The following is a 16,328-nucleotide window of genomic DNA, read 5'->3' on the forward strand; positions in this document are numbered from 1 at the left end:
ATTCCAATATCAAACACTAATAAACCAAATCCCTATAAGCAATCCTTTTACAGGGATTAGATACTGTAGTACTGGAGTACTGATGTCAACATAAAATCTATAAATGATCAAACTGATCTCCTTGCATCTATCCCTAATCATAGTGAATCAAATATTAACTCAAAACTATCTCATGGTAATGTGAATGACTGCTAACTTTCACACATTCAAGGCTCCATCAGAATTAAACTGCCCATTGTATGTGTTTTAAAATAAATAAATAAACCATCAGCGAAGTGAAATCGACCTAAATTTAACGTTGCGATTTCAGCCAAAGTTACTATTTGTCTCCTCTTAGCACCAATAATTTGTAATAGCTGCTAAAAACTGGAGTGGCTTGAATTTGGATTTTCACAATGAATTCACAAATAGTTATGTTCAGATAATTGAGTTTTTTTTTCGTTAATTCACTACTTTTCCTAAATTAAGAGGCAACTAACATCTGTCAACTTAAAGGATTCATTAGCTTTCCTATCTAAGTTCTTTTGGTGCCAAGTGAAACATAGACAGATGGAAATACGTCCAAAGGTATCATAAATACTTAGTGAATTGATTTTTTACCCAATTGGAATGCTTCTGTAAATGCTAAATAATACTACCTAATTTCAGTATTTGAAAATAGTTTTAGCTGTGCTATGATGCTAAATAAATACTTCATTAGGAGTCAATTGGTATTAGGTGGGGATAGGGCATTGGATCTGAAACCACTGCAAGGGAAAATCTTTCACTGCATTATCTCAATATTCAATGCAATTCCAACTGCTAAACATGCAAAAGAAATTTGTTGCATTTTAGTGTTCACCTTAAAAGATTTCTAGTGGTTTTACCGATCATAACACTGATAAATAGTGCTATCAATTTTTCATTGAAGTTAAATACTTTATTGGTTCTTGGATGCAGTCAAGTACAAAATGTAAAAGTTTACTTTTTTTCTTCTGATTTTACAGAAAAAAGGAAACTGGCAGTATAAAACATGCAAACGCAATATTACAACGGCATTAAGTGTTGCATGTTCTCCCTAGTGGAACATTTATACAGATGACAAATTGCAATTTGATATTAATTACCAATCATGCTTTATGTTGGATTATTCAGTTTGGTTTCAATGGGTTTTTTGATATATTAGTTTCTCAAGAATCAGATATCTGTAGACCAGGTAGCAACCAAAGGATAAAACTAATTTTCATAACCATGTTTGTGTTTTTTTTAGTCAATTAAGGAAACCTAATCAATCTACTACAAATAATCAGTTACTGGGAGTTACAAAACTTTATTGCTGTCAAGTAGTTATATTTTCATATAATTCAAATAAGCCAGTAGAGTTTGCTGTTGAACCTGTCTGTATATATCAATGATTAAAATCTTCTTTTATCACTCATATCAAGCTCATTAGTTGGTTCAGAACCTAAGGTGAGCTATCCACTTTTATTTTCATTCCAATCAAATTAATCTTAAATCACTATTGTGACATTCACAGAGTAACGAAAGAGAAAAGCATCAAGATCCATTCTAATTGAACAAGAATAATATATTAATTGACAGCAGGTATCCTAGTATTGCAGGTTCCTCCAAGAGCATGAGGGGTCACTGTAGGATTATTTTTAGTTTATGAAATTATAGAGTCATTAAGAAATCATAGAGTGCAGCGCGGAAACAGACCCTGCAGCCCAACCTATGCATGCCGACCAGATATCCTAACTTAATCTAGTCCCATTTGCTAGCATTTGGCCCAAATCCCTCTTAATCCTTCCTGTTCATACACTCAATCATTGAAGTTAAAATTACTTGTCCATTCAATTTCATGTTAATTTATGAAAATGGAATGTACCAACCTAACTTGAGCAGGAGTACTAAAGCTAATTAAGGGCTGCTTGAATTTGTAATTTAAACAACTTACCAATTTAGAAGAAACATCACCTAACAGACAATCAACACCACCATTAACAGAAAAAAAATGTTACCTTTAGAGCAAGAAGCCATGCACCTTTTGAAATTTTCAAACCTTGGTAATATTGTGATCCACCATCTCTTACTGGGCAGCACAACTGAGATTAACCTCATAGTTACTTCCTTCTCAATTCAATGCATCAAATGGTTTTTGTTTTAATTTAGCTGTTTATTTCCCCTCTCTTTTTTTCTCCTCTCTTTCCCCAAGCTCATCTGGTTGGTTCAGAATCTATGATGGAATATTCACTTTTATTCGCACTTAATTCCAACTCATCTTAAATCACAATTGCAACATTCACAGAAGCATGAATGTAACAAGAAACAAAGAGCTATTAGAAGTGTGTAAATTGGTGATGGGACAAATGCTTGTTCCAAGACTTCAAAATAAAATTTCCAGATATCAGAGGGACACAGTACTATGATTACCAACACGACATGGATATTAATCATCAGTTGCAGGTATTCCTCAGTCGATTCAGTTCTGTGACATCCCAACCAAACTGTACCAAAACCCTTTTGTAGTTTAATCAAAAAAATCTTATTGTGCTGGAGGTAATCACAGGTTCAATATAGACACTAAACACCCTGCTAATCTATAACTGGATTTATTGTTCTTACAATGCTTTCAGAACAACAATTGTTTTAATAAGGTGCCTTCAGCTCTCCATAAGAACTAAACTTCTCGGTTACTTTAAAACAATATTCATTTACAACCTGTATATAAGGCAAAAAATGGGAAAGCTATAGGCAGATTAGCCTAACATCTATTTTCCGAAAAGTATTGGAATCAATTATTAAGTAAGTAATAGCAGCACATTTGGAAAATCGTAATCTCATCAAGCAGAGTCAGCAAGGTTTCTTGGAAGGTAAATCATGCTTGGTTAATTTATTAGAGCTTTGACGAAGTCTCAACCAGAGTCGATAGAGGAGAATCAGTAGACTTTATAGAAACTGCAGAGTGTCAGAATAAAGACTGAGTTAGGGAGAAATATCTCTCAAAGAGTTTAGAATCTTTGGAACTGTGGGCAGACTCCTTGAGTATACTTAAGTCTGCGATTGAAGGAATGAAGGGTTATGGGGAAAAGGCAGGAAAGTGGATGTGAGGAATGTCAGTTCAGACTAAACAACCTACTCCTGTTCCTATTTCTTACGGTCTTACAGTCTTAACTCTCCACTTACTCTATTAATAGCCATCAGGTTCCAGAACTCTCACTTTCCCTTGTCACTCAGTGCCCTGCACCCTGGCTATTTAACGAACTGTGTTAGTAAAGGTACAGAGTGCAAGGAGAAAGGTAATGAAAGGTCCAAAAAGAGATGATGAGGAAAATTATAAGTGGTTTGGCCAGTGAAGTAGCTAACCAGGTAACAAACGAAGTGGAGAGGGTCCAATTAGTGCACTATGGTGACATCAGTAGTATTGTGATGTGTCTATGTTTGAAATAGGTGCTGACTTCCTTCTGGGTACAACAATGATATTAACAACACTGACTTCCAGTTTGACTGCAATAGCAGAAAATACAGTGGAAGTCGCATGCTACAGGCAGAGCTATGTTATCCCACAACCAATTGATCAGATCAGCACTTGGCAGTCTTGCTACATAATCTCTTCAATAACGATCGAATGTGATTACATGGTCACCATGAGACTAGCTCCCAGATTTTCTTTTATTGAATTCAGATTTCACCATCTGCCATGTTGAGATTGTTCTCAGAACATTTGCCCAGAGGTTTGGATTGCTAATCCTGTGACATTACCATTACATCACTATGTCCTCATACCAAGAAACAACTAAATGCATTGAATACTGCAAAGGCTATGGCTTCTGATAACTTCCTAGCAGTAGTGCTGGACTAGATGTCCAGAACCAGCCATGTTTCTGGCCAAAATAAAAAATTGCTTTTACCTGACAAACTTTGAAATTGCCCCAAACGTATCCTGTCTATACAACGCAATATAAGTCCAATCCAGTCATCATATCTCCAATAGCTTACTCTCAATAATCAAAGAAATGGAAGGGCTTCTCTAAAGTACTATTCAGCATTGTATACTCACAAAAAAACTGAGAATCTGACAGAAGCTCCTCCCAGGATGACTCAGCTCCAGACCCTTGAAGATGTGAGGTGAATGTGATTACACCAGACATCAAGTTAGCAATTGGGCGTTTGGCACCAAACAGCCCCAGTAAAACTGAGGTCAATCAGGTTCAGTAACCCAGTAGTTATGCTACTGAAATTGTGATCTGAATTGTTGGACCAATGACATGGAAACAAGTGTTCAATCCCACTATGGCTGCTGGAAATTTAAATTAAGTTATTTAAATAATTCTGAAATTTAAAACAAAACTAACATTAGTAATGGCATCATCTGGTCACTATAGTCCTTAAGAGAAAATCCTCTGTCCTTGTTGAATTATAAACTAGAATTGATTTTAGATTTACAGCAACATGATTGATTCTCAACTGCCATCTGATATATCTAAGGTAGCTGTAGATTTGATAAGGTGGATAATAACTGTTGCCAATGACACCCAAATTCTATGAATACATTTTTAAAAATAATATTGAGGGAAACATTCCTTTTGGCTGAAGATAGTCTTGGCTGTTGGAGGCTAATTATCTCAACTTCAGAAGTTTCTCGGGAGAGTGTCCTAGACCCAAATATCATCAACTGCTTCATTAATGACTGTTGTTGGCTAGCTTGGAGGCACTTCAACAACAGAATTTCTACACGTGTCAGGCACTCAACTAAAATTAATACAAAAAAATGCACTAATTTTAGATTTTAGTATAATACTCATGGGCAACTGTCTCCAAATGCTGCCAAGAATATTTTGGCAGCTTTGAAATGTAAGTAATGCTTAGGAACAGATACGAGAAGCCTGTGCTAATGCACATTTTGTTATTTGAAGTTATACTGACTTCCTTCCTAGCGGAGCTGTTGAGGACAATTAAATCTTTGAGGAGAAAGTGAGGTCTGCAGATGCTGGAGATCAGAGCTGAAAATGTGTTGCTGGAGAAGCGCAGCAGGTCAGGCAGCATCCAGGGAACAGGAGAATCAACGTTTCGGGCATAAGCCCTTCTTCAGGAATGAAGAAGGGCTTGTGCCCGAAACGTTGATTCTCCTGTTCCCTGGATGCTGCCTGACCTGCTGCGCTTCTCCAGCAACACATTTTCAGCAATGACAATTAAAGGTGAATTGCTTCAAGTACAGCACAGCAAGTTCAAGACTGCCACTACACACAAGGCTACAATTATGAACTGATCCTTTAATTAACAAGTTGTAAGAAAAATGTTAGCGGCAAAAGCTCAGAAAATTTATGTGAGGACATGAAAAATTAAGATATTAATGAACTTGTGATCTTAATTCTAACAAAAAAAAATACAAAGAGGACACCAGATTTACAGATATCACAATTCAACACAATTATAATTTTACCATAGTCTGATTATGTTTATCCAATTTTAAAATGCAATAATCCAGCTCCTCAGATTAATAATTACATTCTTCATTATACAATAATGGACAGAATTTATAAAATTGTGAATCCTCTCCTTGTGCAGGGGGTACAAGAGAATCCAAGCCTCCATGTCATTGCTTACAAGAGTTTCCTCTCTCAACTCGCTGCAACACTTTTGAGAAAGAGGATCAAGCTATCTTCAGATGTCAAATCGTACTATAACATGATATGTGTAAGATGATTGCACAAGATTTGTCCTAACTCCTATATTATCTTGTGCCTGATGGATTCCCAGAACTCCCTTGTCAGTTGACATCCTGAGAATGACATGGATTTTCTGTTCATTGTAAACATAGTATTACAGGATGACCGGTTTCAGAGGAGTAACTGAGTTGCATTTATTTTTTCTTGCCAAATGGTGACCTCAAAATTCACATTCTATTTTAGAAAACTGAACAATGAAGAATCTCCCTCATTGTCTTTTTTCAGTTTAGTACAGATACACACAAAGTTAGAACAGAAGAACAAGAGCAGGAGTAGGCCATCTGGCACCTTGACCCTGCTCCGCCATCCAATAAGATCATGGCTGATCTTTTTGTAACCTCAGCTTCACTTACCAGTCCTCTCACCATAACCCTTAATTCCTTTACTGTTCAAAAATGACCCATTTTAGCTTTAAAAACATTTACTGAGGAAGCTTCAACTACTTCATTGTGCAGGAAATTCCATACATTCAGCCCTCTGGGTAAAGAAGTTCTTTCTCAATTCAGTCCTAAATTTGCTCTCTGTAATTTTGAGGCTATGCCCTCTTGTCCTAGTTTCACCTGCCAGTGGAAACATCCTCTTTACTTATCTATCTATTCCCTTCATTATTTTATGTTTTTATAAGATCCCCCCATACTTCAAAATTCCAATGAATATAATCCCAGTCTCTCCTCATAAGCCAACCTCCTCAACTCTGGAATCAACCTTGTGAACTTCCTCTGCAACCCCTCTAGTGGCAGTACATCCACGGTGGCTCAGTGGTTAGCACTGCTGCCGCACAGCACCAGGGATCTGGGTTCAATTCTCATCTTGGGCAACTGTCAGTGGGGAGTTTGCACATTCTCCCTGTGTCCGGTCTCCTCCCACAGTCCAAAGATGTGCAGGTTAGGTGAATTGGCTATGCTAAATTGCCTGTAGTGTTAGGTGTAGGGGAATGGGTCTGGGTGGGTTGCTCTTCAGAGGGTCGGTGTGGATTTGCTGGGCTGAAGGGCCTATTTCCACACTAAGTAATCTAAAAAAAGATTTTGTTAAAATTGATGATAATCAACCTTGATCTCGAGTAAGTGCTGGCTAGAATTTTAATAGCTGAATCCATGTTAACTCTGCCCAGTACCCTAAACAACAAATGAGTTACACTAAGACTGCACATTTTAACTTACTGAACCTGAAGGTTCTAACTTTATTAATACAATACAGCAACGAAAATGTAGGGGAATGGGTCTGGGTGGATTGCTCTTCGGAGGGTCGGTGTGGACTTGGTGGGCCGAAAGGCTTGTTTCCACACTGTAGGGAATCTAACCTAATCTAATCCTTTCTCAAGTTAAAGAGACCAAAACTGCACGCAGTCCTCCAGGTGTGGCCTCACCAGCACCCGATACAGCTGCAACACAGCCTCCCTGCTTTTAAACTCAATCCCCTTAACAATGAAGGACAAAATTCCAGTTGCCTTCTTCATTACCTGTCACACCTACAGACCAACCTTCAGTGATTCATGCACAAGGACATCCAGGTCCCTTTGCACAGCAGCCTGCTGCAATTTCTTATCAATCAAGTAATAGTCCTTTTTACTGTTATTCCTACCAAAATGGATAACTTCACATTTATTAACATTCTATTTCATTTGCCAGACCTTTACCTACTCACTTAAATTATCTATATCCCTTTGCAAAGCTTCACAGTCCTCTGCACACTTTGCTCTAGCTCTCATCTCAGGTGTCATCCGCAAAGTATGTTTAAATTGTGAATAATTGCAGTTCAAACATTGATCTCTGAGGCACACCAATAGTCACTAATTGCCAACCAGTAAAACACTCAATTTTCCCCACTGTTTGCTTCCTGTTAGTTAACCAGTTCTCTATCCATGCTAATACAATGTCCGCAATGCCTTGCATCTTTATCTTATGCAGAAGCCTTTTGTGCGACACCTTGTTGAATGCATTTTGGAAATCCAGATACACCACATCTACTGGGTCCCTGTTCTCCACTGTGCTTGTAATGTCTTCTGAGAATTCCAGATTAGTTAAGCATGACCTGCCCTTCATGAGCCCATGCTGCATCTGTCTAACGGGACAATTTCTAATGAGATGCCTTGCTATTTCTTCCTTGTTAATAGACTGAAGCATTTTCCCCATTACAGAAGTTAAGCTAACCAGTCTATAATTCCCCATCTTTTGTCCACCTCCTTTTTTAAATAGTGGCGTCATATTTGTTGTTTTCCAATCTGCTGGAAATGACCGAGAGTCCAGTGCATTTTGGAAAACTACTACAAGTACATTTGCTATTTCTTCCGTCATCTCTTTTAGTACCCTGGGATGCATTCCATTAGGGCCAGGAGATTTGTCTACCTTTAGCTCTATTAGCTTGCCCAACACTACCTCTTTCATGATAATGATTGTTTCCAGGTCCTCACCTACCTTTGTCTCTTTGCCGACAGAAAATACCTGTTCAGTGCCTCGTCCATTTCCTCATATCCTATTACTAAATCCCCCTTCTCATCCTCTAAAGGACCAATGTTTACTTTAGCCACTGTTTTTCATTTTATATTTTATTGAAGCTTTTTGCTATCTGTCTTTAATATTCTGAGCTAGTTTATTCTCATAATCCATCTTACTGCTCTTTGTAGCTTTTTGTGGCTTTCTGTTTAGGTTTGAAGCTTTCCCAATCTTCTAGTTTTCCACTGACCTTGGCCACTTTGTGTGCCTTCTCTTTCAATTTAATTGCCTCCCTTATTTCTTTAGACACCCATGGCAGACTACCCTTTTCTCACAATCCCTCCTTTTTTAATGGTATATACTTTTGCTGTGCACTTTGAAATGTTGCTCCACTGTTAGTCAACTGTCCCACCATAAAGTCTTTGCTTAAGTCTACTTTAGCAAACTCTGCCCCTATCCTATTGTAGTTTCCATTGTTTAAGCATAGGGTTTTGATATTGGATTTTATCTTTGCACTTTCCATCTGTATTCTAAATTCAGCCATATTGTGATCGTTCCTTCCAACAAGATCCTTAATTATGACATTATTAATTATTCCTGTCTCATTACACAGGCTAAAATATAAGGAATATCTAAATGTCCATGTAACATTTTGCTGATGTTGAAGTTTGATAATGTCTAGTCTAATAATATGAGCTTTAATTCTCACCTTCATTCGCATTTATCCTTGTGTTTTTAATATATGCTGAAAACTTTGCAAAGATATCAATTCCAGCAGTATTGGATTCATGGTGCTTTGCTGCAAGCTTAGGGTACCTGAAAAAAGATACAAATCGATCTTTGACCATTCTTATTAGCATTCTCATATTCAACATATACCATATTCATGAAATTGTCATGTAGTTGTGACATTCGTAGAAACACCCAATGATTTTTTTTGTCCCACAGGGATTTAAGTTGCAAGTCTGTAACAACGATCACATATCACCGAAAAATTCAGAATACCCTCGCCTTTTCTAACATCACTAATGTACAATTTGATCATAGTATGTAGGGTGATTCACTTGACATTTTCAAATTAGAACAGCATTCATAAAATTCACATTTAAGTATTACTGCAGCTTTTAAATTTTGTCTGCTGTATGATGACCAACATCAGCAATGAAAATGAACAGTGTCAGCATCAACAGACCACTCTACCCCTGAACCACCAAATTCCTGAATCTTTTCTGATACAAAGCAAAGCTCCTGCTACTGAATTCAATGAGATATATCAGTAGAAAACCTAACAATGCACGAGTATGAGTTCCTTTCAATCTCACATACTAGCTATTTTGGTATTGTTTGGTGAGATTTGCATCTTTCATGACCACCCATTATTATAAGCAGTAAACATTCCTGTGTTGCAGCTTCGCTAGGTTGACTCCTCATTTTTTAAGTAGGCAAAAGTGAGGACTGCAGATGCTGGAAACCAGAATTTAGATCAGAGTGGTGCTGGAAAAGCACAGCAGGTCAGGCAGCATCCGAGAAGCAGGAAAACCAATGTTTCGGGCAAAAGCCCTTCACCAAGAATGGAGGCAGGGAGCCTCCAGGATGGAGAGATAAATGGGAGGGAGCTGGGGAAAAGGTAGCAAAGAGTACAATAGGTGAATGAGGGTGGGGATGAAGGTGATAGGTCAGAGGGGAGGGTGGAGCGGATAGGTGGGAAGGGAGATTGGCAGGTAGGACAGGTTATGGGGACAGTGCTGAGCTGGAAGCTGGGGGAGGGGAAATGAGGAAACTGGTGAAGTCCACATTTTTATCCTATCCTCATTTTTAAGTCTGCTTGGTGCTGCTCTTGGCATACCCCCTGCACTCTGCATTGAATCAGGGTTTCTCCCCTGTCTTATGGTAATGTCCGAGTAGGGGAAAATGCTGAGCCATGAGGTTGCAGATTGCATTTGAGTACAATTCTGTGGCCAACAGCGCGTATGAATGGCCCGTCTGGAGTTGCTACATCTGTTTGAAAGCTATTCCATTTAGCTTGGCAATAGTGCCAAGCAACATGATGGAGAGTATCTTCATGTGAAAATGGGACTTCTCTCTGGAAAGACTGAACAGTGGTCACTCTTACTGATATGATCATGGATAAATCTATGGTAGACAGATTGGTGAGGATGAATTCAAAAATGTGTTTCCCTCACCCTTGCTGCATACCTAGCCATGCAAAAATGTCCTTGAGGACTCAATCAGCTCGATCCGTAGTGCTGATGCTAAGCTACTTTTAGTGTGATACATTAAAGTTCATTCCGTGCGCTCACTACACTTTCTGATTCAACACAGAGGAGCACAGACTGGTCAGCTGCGAGCAATATTGGCATCTAGGAACAGATGAGAAAACCTAGAAAAAAAGGGAAAGAATGCAGTCTGGTAACTGTGTTTTGTTTCTCTCCCAGTGACCAACTAATCCACAAAGACAGCTAAGTTGTCAGAACTTCAATTTCAGTATTGAATGGTGCTAGATGACCTTAGCATTTCCAGCGTTGGAAAAGGAAAAATTGAGACATTTCCTCATTTCTATTCAATGATCCTTGTTATAAATGCACAAATAAAAGTCAGGTGAGGAGAAGAAACTGTCAGAGAAGAAAAAGATCCAAAACTAGAAATCATTTAACAGGGACAATGAGAAGCATATTTTCAAAATAGAAGAACAACAAATTAATTTGCCATTAAAATCAAACTCAGAGGTCCTATTCATTCTCACAGTTCTTAATAAAAGTAAATTGGGTAGAATTTCCCAGACCTTAAGAGGAAATCCGAAAGAAACATCTTTTCCTACCTTTAGCATTATCACCAATGTTCTGCTAAAGTTCTAATGTGAAATTGGGGGAACTTTTACACCTATATAACCATTTTAGGTATTACATATGGCCCTGGTTGAAGTTTAATGGTATTATATCAACTATAAAAAACCTCACTCATGGCATAAAATGTTTACTTGAAGCTACTCTAATCCATTTTCAAGCGACAGGTTCTGTTCCATTCGTAATCAGTTAATCAAAAGGAAAACAGAGGAAAATGTTTTGTCTCATAAAATGTTGTCCTTATCGTCATCAATTTTCCACCAGCACAAGATGAAGAATGGGACACCTGTCTCAGGTAGTATATTGCTTTTTTTCAAATCTAGCTCTGTATTCACAAAAGGGGCATTCCAGACATTGTGTCCACATATTGCAGCAGTCAAATACCAATCTGTCGATGTCACAGAGACCTTAAAGTCTCTAGTTAAATTATTCATGCATATATAATTGTACCATTATTCAGAGAATCCCTACAGTGTGGAAACAGGCAATTTGGCCCATCGAGTCCACCTACCTTCGAAAGAGCATCACACCTAGATTCACTCCCTCACCCTAACCCCATAACCATGGCCAATCCACCTAACCTGCACTGCTTGTGACTGTGGGAGGAAACAAGAGAACCCAAAGAAAATCCAAACAGGCTCAGGGAGAATGTGCAATCTCCACCCAGACAAGGAATCGAACTCGGGTCCCTGGTGCTGTGAGGCAGCAGTGCTGACCACTGAGCCATTGTGGTGTTGGTAACAGTGGTAATCTCCAAAAATAATGTGTAGAGTATATGTTTGTAGAGAGAGAGGATGTAGAGATTATATCTATACATTAAATAGATAATGTCCGTTTCACCATTACTGTGCTCGCATATTGTTTTGACAACACACCAGTAATTTTCTTTGAAAATTGCTGCTGGCTGAATGATCTTTCTTAAGGCAAGACCTTAGAAAAGCTTTTCTTTAATGTAAACATGTTACCTATTTCCATATCCTGCAAACTGGATTAAAATATTGTATGGATATAACCTTCTCAAATTATCCCAATAAAATTAATGCTCAATGTTCAAGGGAAATACAGGATTTGTTTATGAAGCTTTTACTTAGACCTGCTGCACTTCGTTTCTTCTATTGGGGCAGTAAAGTAACTACTGCTGTCCATTCCTGTGTTACTACCAAAAATTTAATTGATTATCAGCCAACAAAGAACATTCAATGTATGTATTATAGGGTGATGTCAGCAGACAGGCCTAATTCAGTTTGGCCAGCTTTGCCTCATTTTAATGTTGTAGTTAATGGGCTTTTAACTATCATCAGGTGAGACGTTCTCCTAGGAAAGGGCGGTATTCCCATCTTAAACAGCTGTCTGCAGTACGAACAGCCCCTGAATGCACTGCAGGCATTTATCTGGGAGTGAAGCCTCTTGTGGTGCACTGTAGCAGGAGCCCCATGTTAGAGTCCCATTTGCACACCTCTGAACCATTTAAATAGAAAATATTTACTATCCAGGGAGAAACAGCAATGAAGAATGCCCTGAAATCTAGGCAAGTCTGGGATTTTCCGAGGGCCATGAGACAAGTAGCAATGAGGGAGGCAGAGAAGGCATGTTGGATGGAAGAGGAAGGAAATATTATCATTACTGTATAATTACTGTTTCAATGGTTTTCACAATCTTGCAATACAATAATGGGTCTTCAAGTTCATAGTCTGATTGACAAGTTCATTATCAAAAGATCTTTAATGTAGGGTTATGAACAAAAATATTTATTTTAATAAGGGGTTAATTACTGATGGACCTAATAGTTAATGAAATAACTTGAACAAAGTCCTAGAAAATCAAAGTGGGCTTTTTAATAAATCCCCCTCAGTGGCTTTGAATCCGCATCTGGGATAATCGACCTGACTATATCTTGCATCACCATCACTGCTGCAGAATTTAGATCATACCACTCAGTGCACTTTGTCCTGAGGTGAGTGGCAGGCTAGATATTGTTCCAGGTCTGTGTATACACCTTTGGAATAAAAATCCAGATCTCAGTCTCCCAAGTCAAAGAAAGGTGTTTTTAGGTCCAAAAACAGAAACTATTTGAAAAGCAGGTCTGGCAACATCTGTGGAGGGAAATCAGAGTTAACATTTTGGGTCCAGTGATCCTTCTTCAGAAAGATGTTTTAGGTATTGGCAATATTGTTTAAGTATTAGATGTATTGTAAATTAGCCATTTACGTCTGGCTGTTGAGAATAAGGATATCTAGTTAGCATTTCTACAGAGATATAAAGTCAATTGTTTCACATGCTATGGGGAAGAGGGCAGAGGAAGACATTTCATGAATAGATTATACGTTTCCTTTAGATGATAGACAGAGGTTCTGCATGGTGTCATAATGATTTAAAATAGGAATTATTAATTTATAAATTCTATTGGTGATTTAATACTTCAGACTTTTATAGCCAGTTTTAAAAAGGGACTAAATGTCTGACTTAAATTGTCCACAGTTGTGACCCACACAGATTAGCCAAGTTACAAGGATTCAATGAAGATTAAACTGAAGACAGTCTGATTTTTTTCCCTTGGGGTAATGAAACAAATCAACTAAACCCTATTGAAGACATAAGAAGACTTCATCTCTTATTTGATTAACAGTACTGAGAGATTTCACATGTTTGAGATGAGACATTGTCTGCAATATCGAACCTGTAAACAATAGCTCCAACTGACACAGAAAATACAAACAAGCTGCTATCTCAAGGAGACTTTTTGACAAACAAGAGGAGATGGATTAAGAATACAGAATTAAATAGGAGGACAAAGTTTTAAGGTGCCCAGATCAGCAGCACTAACTGGGAAGAAACACCAAACAGTCAAGATCTTAAAGATAACTGCAATATTCACTATTACTGACAGTTCAAGAAACCAACTAACCAAACATGGTTTCAAATTAAAATCTAATTTCGCAAGGACAACCAAGGAAATGTACACTGTATATTTTTTACTTTTTTTTGTATTGGATATTATTCTGCTTTAACTTCATACATGCATTATTGTGTGTGCGTGTGCAAGTGCCTAACAGACTGCTCGAAAACATAATGCATGATGTGGTGTCATTATAACTTCCTAATCCCAAGAACAGAAATAAATTTGTTCTTTCTTTAATGCAATAAAACCTTAAGATTGGCTCCTTACTTCTTACAGTAAAAACAATTTACCTATATTTTACCTGACATCTTCATTGTTACTGACCAAGAAAGCTGTGAAGAGAGAAGCCAGTTCACATCTTCTCACCTGGTCATAAGTCTTCCGCAGAGAAAAGACTGCTTGCCTGACATTGCAAGCTACCACAACTGAATGTACATGTTTCTAGTTAAAAACTCACATCAGATAGCCATGACAAATTCTTGGAAATTTGGTCTGGCTGGACGAAGGAAAAGAGGAACAACTGAAACAGGCTTTGGAGGTAGTGATTTAGGAAAGCCTCCAAAAAATTAGGAAAGCATCTGAAGACAGTCACTACTTGACAAAATATGAATAGGACAACCCATTGGAATCTAGGCATAACTGTGGACTATTTGCAAAAAAGAGCTTTTATTCTGTGGAGAGTATGATGGGTGAAAGGTGTACTGTTCACAGTTAAAGTAAAAGTTGTGACAAAAAAGAAAATAGTGTTCAGTTAAGAGGAATTTGTCATTTGTTACAATGAAAAAACTTCAACCGGAAGCCAAAAGATTATGGAATATAAAAAGCAGCAAAGAATGACTAGAAGATTAACAAGAAGGGCAAGATTAGAATACAACAAAATGCTGACAAGAAATTTAAAAAGCAGAAAATATGCATAGCTAGAGAGATTTTTAAAACAAAAGGAGGAGATAAAGCAAATGTTAGTTCTCTAGTGATCAGCAATGGAAAATAAAAGAGATGGCAGATGAATTGAATGGGCCACCCGGTCTTCACTATAGAAACTACAAATAAAACTCTAGTAATATCTTTACATCAGGAAGTGTAAAGGAAAGCAGAACACAAGAAAATTGCAAATACTAGTGAATACTACAAACTCTTCCATCAGACAGAAGATACAGAAGCTTGAACACATGAACCAACTAGTTCAAGACCAACTTCTTCCCTGATATAATTAGACTGCTGAATGGACTCTAACTTCAATTAGTGTCGATCTTACTAATGTTGATCTTGAATCACACACTTGCTGTGCAGTTGTAACCTGTATGCCTCTCTCTGTCTAAGTACCCTATGATATGTATGTCCTTGTTCGCTTTTTCCTGTTTCCTGCTCACAAAACAACACTTTTCACTGTACTTGGTACCAGTGACTACAATAAACTAAAACAAAAATCAAATAAGTCATACTGAGCAAATTGACTGGACTCTCAGCTGACAAGTTTCCCAGTCCTGATGGACGTCAATCTGTTAAAAAAAAAAGTGGCTCATGAGATCATTGATGTGTTGATTTCAATTTTGCAAAATTCCCTCTATTGTGGGAAGTTTCCATTAGATAGGAAATTGGACATGTAATTCTTTTATTCCTAAAAGGATCGGGACAAAACTATCCACAGAACTACAGTCCTTTTTGCAAACAGTCCACAATTGTTCCTAGCTTCCAACAGGTTCTGCTGTCCATTTTTCATACTACTAACTCCAAGTAACCATCTACAGGCCAAATGGTTTAAAATCTGTCATAGGAAAGATGTTAGATGCTATTATTAAAGATGTTACGGCAGGACACCACCTGACCAAGAAAATCAGGCAGCATCAGAGTTTTATCAAGGGGAAACATGTTTAACCACTCTACTGGAGATCTTTGAAGATTAATATATGCTGTAGATATAGGAGAACAACAAATATACTGTACTTACTTTGTGCTTTTGATTTGGGGCCACATCAAAGGCTATTGAGGAAAATAGGAGCTCATTCATTTAGGCAACACATTGACTGGCTAACAAGAAGCAAATATTGGTGTGCCACATGGATCAGTGCTGGTGCCTCAACCTTTTACAATTTTTATAAACACATTGGATGGAGGAACCGAAGCTATGGTTGATAAATTTACTCATGATGTAAAATTAAAAAGGAAAGAAAATTGTGAAAAGGACATGAGGAGCATAGAAAGAGAAATCAGTAACTTAAGTGATTGGGCAAAGATCTGGCAAATAAAGTATAACAGAAAAGTGTAAAATTTTCTATTTTGCCCCAAAGAATAAAATAGAAGTTCTGGATGTAGGTTTGCTCGCTGAGCTGGAAGGTTCATTTCCAGATGTTTCGTCAACCTACTAGGTAACATTTTCATGGGCCTCCAGGCGAAGCACTGCACATGATTCCTGCTTTCTATTTATATGTTTGGGTTTATTTGGGTT

General features: G+C 37.8%; 1 protein-coding gene across 3 annotated transcripts in view; it reads right to left on the minus strand.

Annotated features, from left to right (window-relative positions):
• Positions 1-16,328, minus strand: part of LOC122543870 (chloride intracellular channel protein 5-like) — a 118,323-nt gene that overhangs the window by 3,662 nt on the left and 98,333 nt on the right. For all 3 annotated transcript variants that reach the window (XM_043682736.1, XM_043682729.1, XM_043682743.1), the window contains one exon: positions 8,850-8,956. In XM_043682736.1, the coding sequence (XP_043538671.1) occupies positions 8,850-8,956 (107 nt within the window). The remainder of the gene's footprint in view (positions 1-8,849; positions 8,957-16,328) is intronic.

This window comes from Chiloscyllium plagiosum, chromosome 3, assembly GCF_004010195.1.
Source record: "Chiloscyllium plagiosum isolate BGI_BamShark_2017 chromosome 3, ASM401019v2, whole genome shotgun sequence".
In the NCBI taxonomy this organism is placed as follows: domain Eukaryota; kingdom Metazoa; phylum Chordata; class Chondrichthyes; order Orectolobiformes; family Hemiscylliidae; genus Chiloscyllium; species Chiloscyllium plagiosum.